Source organism: Bradysia coprophila, assembly GCF_014529535.1.
Source record: "Bradysia coprophila strain Holo2 chromosome X unlocalized genomic scaffold, BU_Bcop_v1 contig_20, whole genome shotgun sequence".
In the NCBI taxonomy this organism is placed as follows: Eukaryota; Metazoa; Arthropoda; class Insecta; order Diptera; family Sciaridae; genus Bradysia; species Bradysia coprophila.
In genome coordinates, this window is record NW_023503307.1 from 6,077,437 (window position 1) to 6,092,332 (window position 14,896).

General features: G+C 38.5%; 4 protein-coding genes and 1 long non-coding RNA gene across 5 annotated transcripts in view; 4 read left to right on the forward strand and 1 right to left on the reverse strand.

The window, feature by feature from the left end:
• The window catches only part of LOC119068993 (putative carbonic anhydrase 3), a 30,171-nt gene extending 29,073 nt beyond the window's left edge, over positions 1-1,098 (forward strand). Inside the window, exons 6-8 of the mRNA XM_037172869.1 lie at positions 9-114; positions 172-322; positions 546-1,098. Of these exons, the coding sequence (XP_037028764.1) occupies positions 9-114; positions 172-322; positions 546-820 (532 nt within the window). The 3' untranslated portion in view covers positions 821-1,098. The remainder of the gene's footprint in view (positions 1-8; positions 115-171; positions 323-545) is intronic.
• A 1,820-nt stretch (positions 1,099-2,918) lies between these two features.
• On the forward strand, positions 2,919-4,772 carry LOC119068917. The gene is made up of 3 exons (XM_037172779.1): positions 2,919-3,138; positions 3,202-3,268; positions 3,332-4,772. The coding sequence occupies exons 1-3, from the start codon at positions 3,119-3,121 to the stop codon at positions 4,568-4,570; spliced, it is 1,326 nt and encodes a 441-aa protein (XP_037028674.1). The 5' UTR covers positions 2,919-3,118; the 3' UTR covers positions 4,571-4,772.
• Positions 4,773-6,765: 1,993 nt separating this feature from the next.
• Positions 6,766-14,444, forward strand: LOC119068920. The gene is made up of 3 exons (XR_005086249.1): positions 6,766-6,811; positions 10,153-10,154; positions 14,432-14,444. It is a non-coding gene; the product is annotated as an uncharacterized LOC119068920 (long non-coding RNA).
• Positions 7,259-8,029, forward strand: LOC119068919 (protein mago nashi-like). Its single transcript, XM_037172782.1, has 2 exons — positions 7,259-7,692; positions 7,765-8,029. Exons 1-2 carry the CDS (start codon positions 7,432-7,434, stop codon positions 7,945-7,947), a joined length of 444 nt encoding a protein of 147 aa, XP_037028677.1. The 5' UTR covers positions 7,259-7,431; the 3' UTR covers positions 7,948-8,029.
• Positions 10,482-12,106, reverse strand: LOC119068918 (cysteine and histidine-rich domain-containing protein). Its single transcript, XM_037172780.1, has 4 exons — positions 11,891-12,106; positions 11,378-11,723; positions 11,095-11,311; positions 10,482-11,019 (listed from the first exon to the last, which is right to left on the reverse strand). Exons 1-4 carry the CDS (start codon positions 11,955-11,957, stop codon positions 10,597-10,599), a joined length of 1,053 nt encoding a protein of 350 aa, XP_037028675.1. The 5' UTR covers positions 11,958-12,106; the 3' UTR covers positions 10,482-10,596.
• Positions 14,445-14,896: the final 452 nt, after the last annotated feature.

Consider the following 14,896-nt stretch of genomic DNA (forward strand, 5'->3'; position numbering starts at 1 on the left):
ATTTACAGATACGGGTTAGAACTTCACATTGTGTCGCATGAAAAACGTTTCGGTACATTCGCTGAAGCTGTACAAAACAAGAATGGTGTTGCCGTGCTTGGAATTCTATTTCATGTAAGCATCGCATTACTTTCGATGTAGATATGATTGTTATTAATTCTCCTCTATTAGGTTTCAGATGCACATAACATAAATTTGAAAAATATTCTGGACAGTGCTGAGCCAATTAAGAATGCAGTTGGTGGTGCTAGTTTAATCAAAGCCCCCATTGCACCAGCAGATTTCTTGCCGAAAAACCGAAATTCATTCTTCCGATATGAAGGTCAGTGCATAAAAGTTGTTCAGATATCTTCCGATATGGAAAATTAGGCACATCAGCACTACCAACCGTGGAAATATGAAATCCACAAAAATGCTTGGTGTGGTCCACAACCCACAAGCTATCCACAATCTCTAAATGTTGCGGTAGATTTCATATTTCGGTGTCTGCATTATAAAGTCCGTTGTTAAGGCTACGTTCGTTATTGACAACATTTCCATTTTAGGATCACTAACAACTCCCACATGTGATGAAGCGGTGATATGGACAATTTTAACTGAAAGCGTTCCATTTGCCATGCTTCAAATCGAAAGATTTAAGGAAACCACTGACGATGTGGGTGGACCATTAACGCACAATTACCGTCAATTGCAGCGTCTAAATTCGCGAGCATTGGTTTATGTGAAACAAAGTTACGGTGACAGTGGCGCCACTACAATGACTACCATATCCGTTAGTATGCTGGTAGCTCTACAAGTCATTCGTAGAGTTATTTTGTAAGGACCAAAAATGTCGAGTGGATCGATTTTTGATGCATTTTTTGTTTTGTTTTTAAGACCAGAAAAGTTTGTAGCATTTTAATCAGAAGCCAGATTTAGTTGTATATACTCGTTGACACAATTACACGTACACCACACACTACGCTACATGTCGAGAAAAAATTAAAAAGGAACAAAAGTTTGTTGAAACCTACGAATTTATCCAGTAAATTACGAATTTATCCTTCTTAAATGAATGGAACTAGTCATATAAAACATAAAAAATATTTAAAAATTGTTTTTAAAAAAATTGTAAATATTTAATGAACACACCCCCGATGATGATATATAATGTACGCTCCGTGTACCACTAAATCAATTTATTATTTTTAATTGTTCAATATTTTTGTTTCTCGACTTTAATTATATTAATTAAAAAATAAGGAAATAAAAAAGACCGGAACTCGTTAATCGTATGTCTTTCATTTTTGGCAGCAGTTGAAGAGTTTTCAAAACATGTATGTGAAATTCCAGTCCATCACAGCCGCGTATAAGCTTAGCGGCCGTGAAGCAACTCTCATTACGAGAAGAAGCTCTGTTTTATTTGAGTTTACCGTTACATTTAATGGAGTCACTGTCCTACTTTCCAGATATTGGTCAAAATTGAGTGAAATAACGGTAAAGCGTTTAAACATATTTGCAAAAAGTAAAATTCCCGTGGGAAATCTATAATTTTTGTAACTGCAATACATTTGTCAAATTACTCAGGACCATTCAAATAGTAAAAAGTCATTTCGTTCGGGCTACAATCATATATGAATGATGAGAGACATGTAGAAGAAAAACATAGGCTAAAATTTTATGTGTTGGTAGTACCGAATTTGAGCTAGTTAGCTGTCAAAATTGTATGAGACGATGGTGTAGCGATGGTAGCGATGCGCTGAAGCGGCTGAAGCGCTGTAGGAGCTACAAAATCTCATACATTTTGACAGCTAACTAGCTAAAATTCGGTACTACCAACACAGTTTTTTTTGTTCCACGACAACTTTGTCGTATATATCATTCTTTCATATATGCTACAATACGCAAAAAAACCTAAAGCCCGATGTTCAAGGCAGCCATGCAAATGACTTTTACAGCGTGCGCTGAAATAATTTGAGTTTTGTATTCGCAAGAACTGGCTTTTTTTTATGTTAGAACATCGGCAAAGCACTGCTACTAGCATGAACACTGAATTGACAAGTGTCAAATTTGGAGGCTTTAGTGATACGAGCTACCGTTTAGGATTGTTTGTATTGTATGTTTTAACTCATACAACGAACCCAAGTCATCTATCTGTACAACAGAAACGCAGTGCCTACTGTGATTTCATCAGCCTCCAAATATTTTTTATGTTCGTGCTAGAAGCAGGGCTGTGATATCTGACAAAAGTATGTTCGATTTAATTCCGCTACGCGTCGCACCGTTTGTTGCAAAGCTTCAAATGAGCTTGCAGGACAAAAGTGAAGAGACACTCAAAATACCTATTTTTGCGTTATGTAATTATGAAAGGCCCCTATTGCGTCGACAAATTATCGTCCTGTTACGTCCTTTGTTCAAGGGTCACCTAGTTTTTGAAGTGAGACAATTAGACAACACTAATCCCACAGCTCCAAGGCTGTAAACTTTACAGACCCAAAGTTTACAACCTTGCACAGGTCGTTGCTTACTCTTCGATGTCGTTCGACTTTTCAAGGAATCTGCTCTCGATTAATAATTCCGAAACCGGAGTCGATGGCATTTTACATTTTAAAGAGGCAGTATTTTGATCGTTTAATAGAGTGTTATGATGAAAGAGAAAGAGATATTTTGACAAGTACCCCACGGCAAGTATAATAGACTGGCCTTTGGTCCTCTCGCTCTCAACGTATGTACCACGTCGAAAGAGAAGTAAATACTTTGACAAGTACCCCAAGGCAAGCTATAATAACTAGTCTTCGGTTTTCTCGCTCTGATCATCACAGTCTATTCTCTGGTCTTTGTTGATAGACGATCGACATAATAAAATTAGAAAAGAGAAAATTTTAATTCAACAAGACATCAGCGCCACCAAATTGTCTCCATATAATTATACAAGTTTGAATATTGCGTGACCTGCCTTTGTTCTAATTACGTAAAATCGGTAAAAAGAGAAAATCTGTCAAGCGTCACGTTTATTTTGTTTTTTTGTTTTTGTGTACAGAAATCTGAGACAATTTATTTCGAAAATATAGCTTTTTCTGACGAAAACAGTAGTCCTTTCGAATTTCCATATCGAATTTCACAAGAATTTGATGGATAAATGGAACACAGTGAACAAATGTAAGTAAAAAACAAACTCTCACACCACATGCAAAACCACCAATCGTGTTGTTTACCTTTCAGACGTGATTTTTTGCCAACAGACGAGGAATTACTCCATCGAGAAAAGATTCTTCTCAGTCTATTCGATGTAGGTTGCTCCATGTTACTCTGGTCTACACCCTGTGATCGAAACCCCTTTTTTGTTTTACAGAAATATAACACCGATGAAGGATCCGATCCGGAATTAGTTGAAGATGTAAACGCGTCGACAGTTAGCAGTGAAAACAGTGTTTCAGGTTCATCATTCGTGGAAACGAGCGACTGTGAAACTGAAGACAATTTCGATGTAGAAGAAATGGATAAGCAGCTGCAGCCATTCATTAAAGACCGTGTTAATGGATGGGCTGAGAAAGGCATTAATTTTCAACTGAAAACCGTTGATCGCGGTGTTACTGTCGAAGAATGGTTGGAGGCGAATCAAGAATTTACGACAACAACAAAGAAGCGCAAAACGACCGTAATAAATGAGAACAACAAAACGACAACAATAACAACTATGCAGACAAAAACAACAACTCGAACTCGAACGTTTAATATGCGACGAGACACTGCTGCCCAAATACGAACAATCGCCAGTGGGGAGCTGATGGATGGGCCTGATATCGAAATGGCAACACCAACAGAACATAATTATTTACCCAACGCCTTGATCAGTTCGAAAAAGTTTGATATACCGAGAGGCCGACAAAAACAAAGTACGCCAGACCGGCTAAACCTGAAACCTAAGGCTGCATCGACTAAAGGAAAAAGATTGTCTCCGCAAAAGGTGAAGTTACGGAATCGTAATGAGTCAATACCAGCTAAGAGTAAGTCGATAAGCAAGTCGAAGATAAGTCAATCTGATTCAGGAATATTTTCCGAAGAACTTTCTAAAGAAGTTTCAAATGAAATTTCCAGTGATTTGAGCGATGAAGTTTTCACTGAAGTTGGTAAAGATGTTTCAAATGAACGTTCCAATAAAGTTTTCGGAGATAGTGTCGTTGGCGACGATCATAATACTTCTTCCAGGCGAGCAGAATCCGATCGTCCACAAAAGAAGGAAACTTCCCATTCCAGAATAAGCAAAGCGGTACCCAAACTTCGTCCACCAGAAATCGTCGTCTATTCACCCAGTGCTGGAAAAAGTTTCGGTAAAAGAATCGACGACGAATTTATGAGTGTCACGAAAACCGATTTTAAGAAGGGAATCGATCGCAAGTATCATCCGTACACGGATTTTAGCTTAATTAAGAAGTGCGTTGTGCCAGTGAATCAAAGACTCATGTTCGTACCGCCAAGCGATACTGCAACGAAGAAAAATTCAAATAGTGACGACTGTGAAACCGACGATGATGACCTGATGACGAGTTACACAACTACCGGTCACTTCTATCGTATGAATTCGAAGTAACTTTGTTTAATTTCCAAAATCAATAAAATTTAAGTTTTTGTTTCGAAAATTTGAGATGGTATGAATGTGATAAAAAAATATTTTTGTTCGCATCTGTGGGCAAAAGTAGTGGAAAAGTCACTAAATATGAATACTGTCCTTTCAATGAACTGAAGTGAATTTTATTTATGGATTTAACGAAATATATGCAAAAATGTTTTCTACGAAAAGTTTTTTGAATTGGTAAATAATAGGGAATGCAATACCGGTACATACCAGTACCGGAAGTACTCAATCCCGGTTTTGAATAATCCGTATCTTTTCAGTTCCAAAAATGTTGTCATACGTATTCTATCCGGTGAGGCGACAGCAACGCCATCTGTTATCATTTTCCTGCTGAAAACATATGTTTTGTTCGTGATGCAGTGAAAATCTCCATAGGTTTGAAATAACCGTGCCTTCATCGCCTTCACACAGAGACGCAAAAGTGACAGATGCGAAATTTTTCTTTTGTTCTAATTCCCTTGACTATAAGTCAGGGTCTTATGCCGGAAAATACCCTAAAATATTTGTATGAAAGGTTGTATGATATGTTATGAAAAAACGGAATTGTTTGTCCCAATATTTTTCTTGTAAACACGATAATTTGAATAATTATCAACCAATTACTATTTTTTTTTCTTTAATCGACACAGAATTCAATTCCTGAGGTTAAGATCGAAGATGGGCTATGTGGGATTAAGGATCTGGAAGTTATTCCAGCATGAAAACTCACATGTGCACCTGTTTGGGACGGTTGATTTAAGGCACTTTCGCTTGTAGACCTCACTTCGTTCGGCCTACAATCCGCAAAATTGCCTAAAATCAATCGTCCAAAACAGGTACACAAAGTGCCTTAAATCAACCGTCCCAAACAGGTGCACATGTGAGTTTTCATGCAGAGGGCCGGAAACCCGAGAAAATTCGAAAAATTGCCCTCATTTTCGGCCCCGAAGCATGAAAATGACTATTACGTATCGATTGAGTAGGCCGAAAGAGTTACGTATTAAGTTTTTCATGTGTCGGGGCCGAAAATGAGGGAGTTTCGAGATTTTTCTCGGGTTTTCGACCCCTTACATGAAAAATTTTTTGAGTATCTGTTTTGGACGATTGATTTTAGGCACTTTCGCATGTAGCCCTCACTTCGTTCGGGCTACAACTCGCGAAATTGCCTAAAAACAATCGTCCAAAACAGATACTCAAAAAATTTTTCAGATACACAAATAACTATTGTATGCTTGCTAAGAGGACCGAAAGTAAAGAAATGTCAATTCAAGGGTCGAAAGCGATAGCTTTCGCCCCGCGAATTGACAGCCGACGGCCATTTTGTTAGGAGGTGGAAAGTACAACGGCTGCTTTACATTCGTTAGTACCTTTCAAACAAAAAAAAAATTCATGAAATTCGGTTAAATTTTACTCGAGATATTAACAAAAAACACCACCTTCACTGTACGGCCGAGTAGCGAGTAGTCACATATAAGCTCACTCCAAGAGACCTAGCTCACGCTCCGGTAAACCGAATTTCATAAACTTTTTTTTCCCTGATTGGTACGGTCAATACCTACCTAATAAATCAAAATCCATCTAAATCCGTTCAAATTTGACTAACCTACAAGCAAAAACGGATTGCCGCCCTGTACCTAGTTCACACCAAGGGGTCTAACTCACGAGTCGGTCATCCAATTTCCATAAACTTTTTTTTTGTGGATAGGTATTGTAAATACCTTTCATTTGATGTATCACTTACAAGTGTAGCCTTTAAATGGCCAGAGAAATCTTTATAAAAAGGGTAAAGCACTTATGGGGCCCCAGCTCTGGAGGGGTCGACCCAAAATCGCCCATCTTCGAACTTAGCCTCACTATTTCAACTACCTTTCAGGGAAAAAAAAATTTTGAAATCGGATTTGATTTACTCAAGATATCGACGTGACAGACGGACAGACGGACAGACGGACAGACAAAATTTTTATTACGGATTCGTTATCTATGAACATAGGCAAACACTTTGCCCTTACCGTCTGCTTCGAATTCCATCAATTACACACGGCATCGTAATCCTATAAGCCCCTTCGTACTTCGTACGGGGCTAAAAAGCCCACTGTAAAACGTGACAGATTTCGGTAGGCTGTTTTACAAAGAATCTCTCTTTACACCTATTTGGCAATGAATGTACATACCAGGTGTGGCCGATTCTTCTAAATCTGTCGATTTATCTTGAACGCAGTCAATATTTTTGTCAAAAGAATATGAGAAGAATCCGTTTTTAAAATCGTTATTTCCTCCTATGTGACATTAGACCATACCTGGGTGGTTTATATTCATTGCTATTTTAAGCTACTAGTCTTTGAGGTTTCGGTAACGATTGTATGAGATCAGTCAGAAGGAACTATTTTTCGGGCTCCCTGGAATTTACGAATCTACAAATTTACTAATAAACATTCAATAGAAAATACAACAGAGTGCTCGAACTACAGCAGGGGCTTGTATTTGGTAATTTTACCCTATGTAGTGTGAAGAATATATCTGGGTTACCGGTTACGCAAACAACTCAAACTACAAGAATGACACTATGATCCGAAGGGAAGCTTACATCCAGGGTTGTCACTTAAATTAATTTGAAAAATATTCACATCAACAATTTAACGCTCGCAACGCATATAGATTGTGCGCGTATAATTAAACATCGCATTTTGCCAGAGACGCACCTTTGAACGCACTTTCAAAAACCATCGCATTTTCACTTCATCTGTCATTCGGTGCTGTCTCCATTTATTTTTGTTTTCAAACTCGATCTGCCACCAAACATAGTGGTATTTTTGGATATTAGATTGGAAAACACCCAGATGTCGACCGAAGACTTCTACCTTCGTTATTACGTTGGACATAAGGGCAAGTTCGGCCATGAGTTTCTGGAATTCGAATTTCGTCCGGACGGCAAATTGCGGTACGCAAACAATTCCAACTACAAGAATGACACCATGATCCGAAAGGAAGCTTACGTCCACCATTCAGTGATGGAAGAATTGAAGCGAGTAATTTTGGATTCAGAAATCATGGCTGAAGATGATTCATTGTGGCCGCCACCGGATCGTGTGGGCAGACAAGTAACATTATTAAATTTGAATTGAGGTTAGGTATGAAGTGGGTTCACCAAATTGTTTTCGATTCGTTTCCAGGAATTGGAGATTGTCATTGGCGATGAGCATATATCATTCACAACATCAAAGACCGGATCACTGGTCGATGTGAACCAGTCCAAGGATTCGGAAGGACTGCGTTCTTTCTACTATTTGGTTCAAGATCTCAAATGTTTGGTATTTTCGTTAATCGGATTACATTTCAAAATCAAGCCGATCTAAGTTCCATTGGTTAGCACGGTTACGTAAACAATCTGTAATTGACAAACGAGAATATACGCTCTTGAGCGATGCTAAAAACAATTCCTTTGCATTACTGGATGAAAGAACCGCCGAAACAGAACTTGATCAAAGGTTCAGTGAACCTGGTTCACCCTTAAAATTGAACATCGCACCGATGTACTCGGCATGCAATTACACTAAATCCACATCCAAGTTTAATTATGCAGAATTCTCGGAAGCGACGACTGTCGTTTTAAATGCCGGATAGGCGTATAAGTTCTACTACCATCACAGACTCAAAAGTCATACTTTTGATAGGACTGAGATCACGATTTTCACTTACGACAGAAGGCCCGGGTTCGATCCCCGGACGTGGCAGTTTATCTTTTTCTTTTCAAATCTTGCTTTCGAAAATGCATATTCACTTACGACGTAAAATTTATGAATGCAAACCGATTTAAATTTTTAAACCGGATCGGATAATCGGTTTTTGAGCATTCGAAAACTGCGGTTTTTCGGTCGCTAAGAATCTATTGAATTTACAAGCAATATGCGGTCCAACAACGCGTATAATCCTTAACATCAAACGAGTTCTTTCGTTTATAAACATCAATAATGTTTTTGTTGTCTTACGGCCAGAAAACGACTACTGTCTCGCTCAAAACCAGTTTTTCGCCTTCTTCTCAAAAAACAATCTTCCCACACGCCTCAACAAAAAATGTCCTATAGCTGGACAGTAATGTACTATTATGCGTTGAAGGGTGAGTTATCAATTAATGCGCTCCTTGCGGGATCTAAATTTCTCAAATGTCGAAATATATTACAGAAATCGGTAAGTGTCAATAGTAAACTGTTGGAAAGTTTACAACTCGATACAAATTTTCCTTTGTTTTTCAACTGACAAATCTAATTTTATGCAAGGAATTCGTTGAATCAACTCTTAGTAGTATAGACCTCGTTCCCGGGAAACTGCCTCTGCTCAACGAACTTCATTTTTTATTAACTCGCAACTGACCTAACGTGCGAGTGCGATCATCCTTTGCTTAAGCTACATCAGAACAGTCAGAGCGTTTGCTGCGACTTTGCCCCGTACAATCTTTTGCGTACGTGACCCTAGTGCGTCTGTCACCCTACTTTAACCGTAAGCCTATTGCGCCCGTGAGTGTAGTTAAAGTAAAATTATTATGAAATGTGTACATTTTAGAAATTGCGCATAGCGCAATTACGAAGCCCCGTGCGACGTTCCTTTCAAATGAAACAAAAATTTCAAATAGCCCTAAAATTTTAATTTATTGAGTATAAATACACATAGGGCCCTAGTAGCAGCCCTAGTCCGAGGACCTAAATTTAAAATTTTTTTCAACTACATTCTGTTCGGCCTTTGTGTACCTTCCAAATGAAATTACGAAAAACGGATGAAATTTACTCGAGTTATATGTAAAATACACACAGGGCCCTAGTAGCGGCCTTAGTCCAAGGACCCAATTTTTTTTTTCAACAACATTCTATTCGGTGTTCGATTACATTTCAAATGAAACAAAAATTAGGAAAAACGGATCAATTTTACTCGACTTATATGCAAAATACACATAGGGCCGAGTAGCCTTTCACTTCTAAGGCCCTAAGTCACGGTCCACTCACCCGATTTAAAAAAAATCCTGGTATTGACAATACCTATGATTTGCCGTGTCGTTTACATTTCCATCGTTTATTTTGCCATAAATATCACCAAAGGACCTTAAATCACTTAGGTGGCCCTAACTCACGAAGGGCCGACCCGAATATGCCCATCTTCGAACTTAGCCTCACTATTTCGACTATTTTTCAGGAATTTTTTTTTTTGAAATCGGATTTGATTTACTTAAGATATCGACGTGACAGACAGACGGACAGACAAAATTTTTATTGCGGATTCGACATCTATGAACTGAACATAGGCAAACACTTTGCCCTTATCGTCTGCTTCGTATTCCATCAATTACACACGGCATCGTAATGCTATAAGCCCCTTTGTACTTCGTACGGGGCTAAAAACAACATTCATTGAAGCCGGTCGAGTAACAGACTTATCGTGATGCAACGCACTTCAAGCATGAGTGGTCCTCTAAATAGAGTACTGAAACGGGACAGTGTATCAAACAAATTTTGGCACTGCAAAAAATTCTGGAAAATTTTCTCGTACAAAATAGTACTCTATTTGGCCAGCTGTCACTCAAACCACTTTTGCTTGAAGTACGTTGTGTGATGCCAAGAATTACTAAAAAGAGTTACCGACACTAAAAGTACCGACACTAAAATTACCGACACTGAATTTTCAAAAGTAGTTACCGGTACTGAAATGGCTACCATCACTAAATTGAAAAGGTTACTTTCAAAAAAATTACCAGCACTATATTTGAATCGCTAGACCCTGATTTTCAGTCAATGGAATGATGTTGCTTCTTCATTTTGTCAATAATGTCATGTTGGGTCATAAGTAGAAGGTAAGATGTCCTAATCAACATGATCGACACAAATAATAACAAACATGTTCAGGAGATTAAGAGCAGGATCATTTATTTGTAACATTTCGTTGAAAAATAAACGGAAAAAAACATAGCAAAATCTTAGACAAAATCTTCACAAATCGCTCGCCAACACATCCTTCCTTCAAATATCTTTAATTGTGACCGCATTCATAGCTTCAATATCGTCCAAATCGACATCCGAATCCGGATCCGACTTAGTGTCAACATTTGTCGTTGCTGGCATGCTTGGTGCCGGCTGAACCGGTTTCGGGAAGTCCAATTTCGCCCAGCTACCCGGTTCAGCCTTTGCCAGCGATATTTCCACTTTGGTTCCCAAAAACTGAACTTTCGTCTGTGCAACATCAATCACGCCTCTCAATTCTAAATTTAGCGTAAATTCGGCATCGCTCTGCTGCGGGAACACTAAACAAACGTCCAGCCGAATCGGATTTACTTTTACGTAACTTTTGGCGTAATGGTAGGACTTAGCGTAGATAGCAATGACTACGTTCGTGGCCGTTTGATGCCAATCGTATCTGCATCTAATTGCCTCGGAGTCTTCTTTCTGCGGAGAATACGAAACGATAGAATAATTGAATTGATTGTAATGGACCGTTGGTGTTTCTTAGTTGGTGCTTACGCTTTGTATCCACTTGTGCTGACCCTCAGAGCATCCCTTTTGATTTAAAAACGTCGCAAAATCTGACGTCCGCTTTGTACAGCATGACCAAAATTTCATTCCTTCATGAAATATGGGACATCCGGGATGATGGCAACAAATTGATTGGTCCGAGACCGGCGATTCATAAACACTACCGCAACCTCCATTCTTGCACACAGTTCCAACCGGAATTGAACTGTAAATGAAACAATTTGTTAATCGACAACACTATTGACAGTCTTATGTCGGTAAACACCAGTACCTACTATCAGCAGCTACACTCTTAGCGGCCGCACTCGGTCCGATATTGTCTATGGTTTGCTTTAATGCTGGCGCAACAGTTGGTTCTATGACGGTCAGAGGTGCATTGAAATCTATGCGTTCCAATGCCGAATTGACTACAGGAGATGGCATCGGTGGCGGTTCTTCCACGACAACGTCTTGTTTGGGCTTCTCCGGTTCTGGTGGTTTTTCATTTGAATGCTTCGACACTTGACAGCCTTTTATATTCAAGAATTCCGTAAAGTCGACACTTTTCTTGTTGCAACATGACCATCCTTTGTACGCATCATGAAAGTATGGTAGGCCCGGATGGAAGCGACAAGATTCTAAGTATTTGAAAAATCAAGGGGAAAAAGAAAAGAAAATAAGAATTGACGGGATGGCCTTGTAACCCATTTTAGACCAAAAATCGTTAGAATTGCTCAATCGGGCGAACTCAACTAATGTACAAATGAAGAGTGTGTGTATTGCAAAACAACAAAATATGAGCTACCTTCGGTATTAGTATCTGGATCGAAATCCTTTCCGCATCCTCGATTATAGCATGGAATTAATGTCATCTCGATATCAGCGTTCTTTAGCACTTACTGAATGTGTTGATTAATTTTAAATTGTTTGATTTTACTGCTAAATTCGAAACTCCTATCGGTGAAATTTTCTAGAACGTTTATTCAAACACACACGACGTCTTTTTGACAATTCTGTCCAATATACATATGCCGGTTGATTCGGGTACATATAACCAGAGAAATCAGAATGTGTATAGACTGTTATGATCAGAGCGAGAAAACCGAAGACTAGTTATTTTAACTTGCCTTGGGGTACTTGTCAAAATATCTTCTTCTCTTTCATCATAACACTCTATAACGAGCGTATAAAATATATGTTCACCGGTTTATGCATCTATATACAATGAGATTCCCATTGTCCTACTGTAGAAAATGCAGCAGGGATATAATCTGGATGGATAGATCCGGAATTTTTAATTTTTAATGTCTCATTGTCGAACAAGTAACATAAGCAAGATGAACGCACTTCAAGCAAAAGTAGTGATCATAGTTGACAGCTGACATAATATTTTGAATGAAATCAACGCACTTTAAGCATGAGTGGCACTCTAAATACTGAAACTTGACGGTGTGTCACACAACTGTAAAAAACCATTTATACTCTATACCGATGATTACATTTGCTTGAAGTGCGTTATTTTCCTAACTAGTGTTAAAATATCGCGACTTCGTCACTTATTTTCCACGTCGTTTAGAAAAAACGTTGTTCCTAACTTATGGCTTTTTATGGATTGAGACTTTTTTTTAGCGAATTCGATTCAAGCACTCGCCTCCATTCGCACTCGCCATTTTACATGTTTTTGTTTTCCCTAGGGTCGAAAGTGGCTAGGTTTCAAAAGCATGTAAAATCCTTTTCAGAACACGACCCAAAAACTTAGGTCTAGTGTAGAGGTGTGCGCCGATCTTAAAATAGTCGGCGGCGGTGCGCCGACTGGTAAGGAATCGGCGGCGGCGCGCCGAAAGAAATTTATAGTCGGCGGCGGTGCGCCGATCGGCGCGCCGATAAATTTACAAAAAATCTAAACTTTCGAAAATAATGCAAAAACATTTGAAAAAGCGTGCGCAATCCTTTTTCCGAACACTGAATTCTTACTATCTTGCGATCAGAAGTATCAACCACTTATGCAAGGGGAATTTTATATTTTGAATGTACAATCACTGACCTATTATTTTAAAAACATCTAATTTAAAGAATCCAAGAATGATTAGTGAGTTTGCGTAAATGACATATAAGCTATAAGTTAACTTATAAGTTGGAAATTTTAAGTCACATCTTCATACTAGATGTTCTGCAGGTTTCTTATTTCCAACTTACAATTTATGTCATTTACGCAAACTGACTACTATTATCTTTCGATTTATGCAATAACCGTTCCTGTTGCCTTTAGTCCATCTTCGATGTAGGAGTGAGATCGTAGTAGAAGGTTTTCGAAAATAAGATATTTAGATAAACTTAAATTTATAAGTAATAAGTGTATAGACTACGCCAAAATGATTTTTTTCCCAAATTTTTTACATAAAGCAGCTAAAAATTGAAAATAAAGATACCCGTGTCTCGTCTTTTGACTAAAAAACTTGAAACCGGAAAGATTTTCCACTTTATAAATTCCTGAAACATGTGATATGCGCCATTTTCCACCCAAATTCCACATAAGGTCTTAAGTTTGCCACTTTACAATTACAGTAGTATTCAACCAGTTTTGACTGATTCACTGAATTTTGTTTTCTTTCTTCTTCCTCTTATCTGCTTCAACAGACAATAAGAGAAACGTCGTTTGCCATCTGCCGCGCTCCATTCCATTGCACAGAAAATAGAGTAACGTACCCAAGGGTTCACGTTAAGTGAGGATACAGAAAAGACAAATGCTGTTTCGACCTCGGGTATCGATGTCGGTCCCAGGCCAGCGTGATCTGACCATCCTCAGTTGTATCCATCGATACCCTTCCCAAGACAGCAGCAAAATTTTTCTTTGGACGAGTATTCAAAAATTTGCTTAAAACACTTGCCATCGACTGATGGAAATAGGATACGTTATAGAAAACTACTTCGAAGATAACCCTATCGTAGCAGCAGAAACAAAATCACCGTCGTACAGTGCAAGTAAGAAGAAAAACCCAAAGTTCCAACAAAAAATTTTTAACAAAAAACTCCTTTCTACGCATATAGAAACAGCATAAAGAAACCTGACTTATAAATTAAGAGAGGTTTAACATTTGCTAAAACCTTGTACTCAGGCATACACTTTTGTATAGATTTTTCAATTTAAGTTTACATTGCCGCCCATTAAAATGGCTGAAAGCACTAAACGTATAAAATTTCGACGCGACGAAAATACAATCGGCGGCGGCGGCGGCGTGAGCTATTATTTTTCAGCGGCGGCGCGCCGAAAATTTAGCAAAAAATCGGCGGCGCGCCGGCGTAAAATCGGCGGTGCACACCTCTAGTCTAGTGCTGAAAAAATCAGCATTACAATACTTGTAACACAACATACTATTACATAACTCGTGATAAATGTTGAAACGTCTCGTTTTCGTGAGTTTATTGACATCGGCTTCGCCTCGGATCGACAAAATTCAAACGAAAACTCTACTTTTCAACTTTTTATCCCTTGTTATGTAAATAACTATTAGCATGTGTTAGGAGAATAAACATACACTATCGAGTTTCAGTACCCTATCAGAGTACTGTAGTGATACATATTAAAGTAGTCGGCCTCTAAGTATAAGACGATTTAGTAGGCCGAAGCAACCCTTACGGTTGTATAGATTCAATAAATTCATTCAATCACCAGCCGGCACACCACACAACTAATCGTGTTTATTATATGTAGAATAGAAATATCTATCTCCATAGATCAGTGTCAAATAACGATTTCTTCTCTCAAAATAGTGTCAAATGAGTTGTCAATTTCACAAAGCTAACCTCAAAC

What these genes read in the sequence shown, in the direction of transcription:
- LOC119068917 (XM_037172779.1), top strand. Translation starts at nt 3,119, where the DNA reads ATGGAACACAGTGAACAAAT. An exon ending in ATGGAACACAGTGAACAAAT is followed by an intron (nt 3,139 to 3,201) that starts GTAAGTAAAAAA and finishes TTTACCTTTCAG; the next exon opens with ACGTGATTTTTTGCCAACAG. An exon ending in TTCTTCTCAGTCTATTCGAT is followed by an intron (nt 3,269 to 3,331) that starts GTAGGTTGCTCC and finishes TTTGTTTTACAG; the next exon opens with AAATATAACACCGATGAAGG.
- LOC119068919 (XM_037172782.1), top strand. Translation starts at nt 7,432, where the DNA reads ATGTCGACCGAAGACTTCTACCTTCGTTATTACGTTGGACATAAGGGC. An exon ending in CGGATCGTGTGGGCAGACAA is followed by an intron (nt 7,693 to 7,764) that starts GTAACATTATTA and finishes ATTCGTTTCCAG; the next exon opens with GAATTGGAGATTGTCATTGG.
- LOC119068918 (XM_037172780.1), bottom strand. Translation starts at nt 11,957, where the DNA reads ATGACATTAATTCCATGCTATAATCGAGGATGCGGAAAGGATTTCGAT. An exon ending in TCCAGATACTAATACCGAAG is followed by an intron (nt 11,724 to 11,890) that starts GTAGCTCATATT and finishes TCAAATACTTAG; the next exon opens with AATCTTGTCGCTTCCATCCG. An exon ending in AGCACAAGTGGATACAAAGC is followed by an intron (nt 11,020 to 11,094) that starts GTAAGCACCAAC and finishes TATTCTCCGCAG; the next exon opens with AAAGAAGACTCCGAGGCAAT.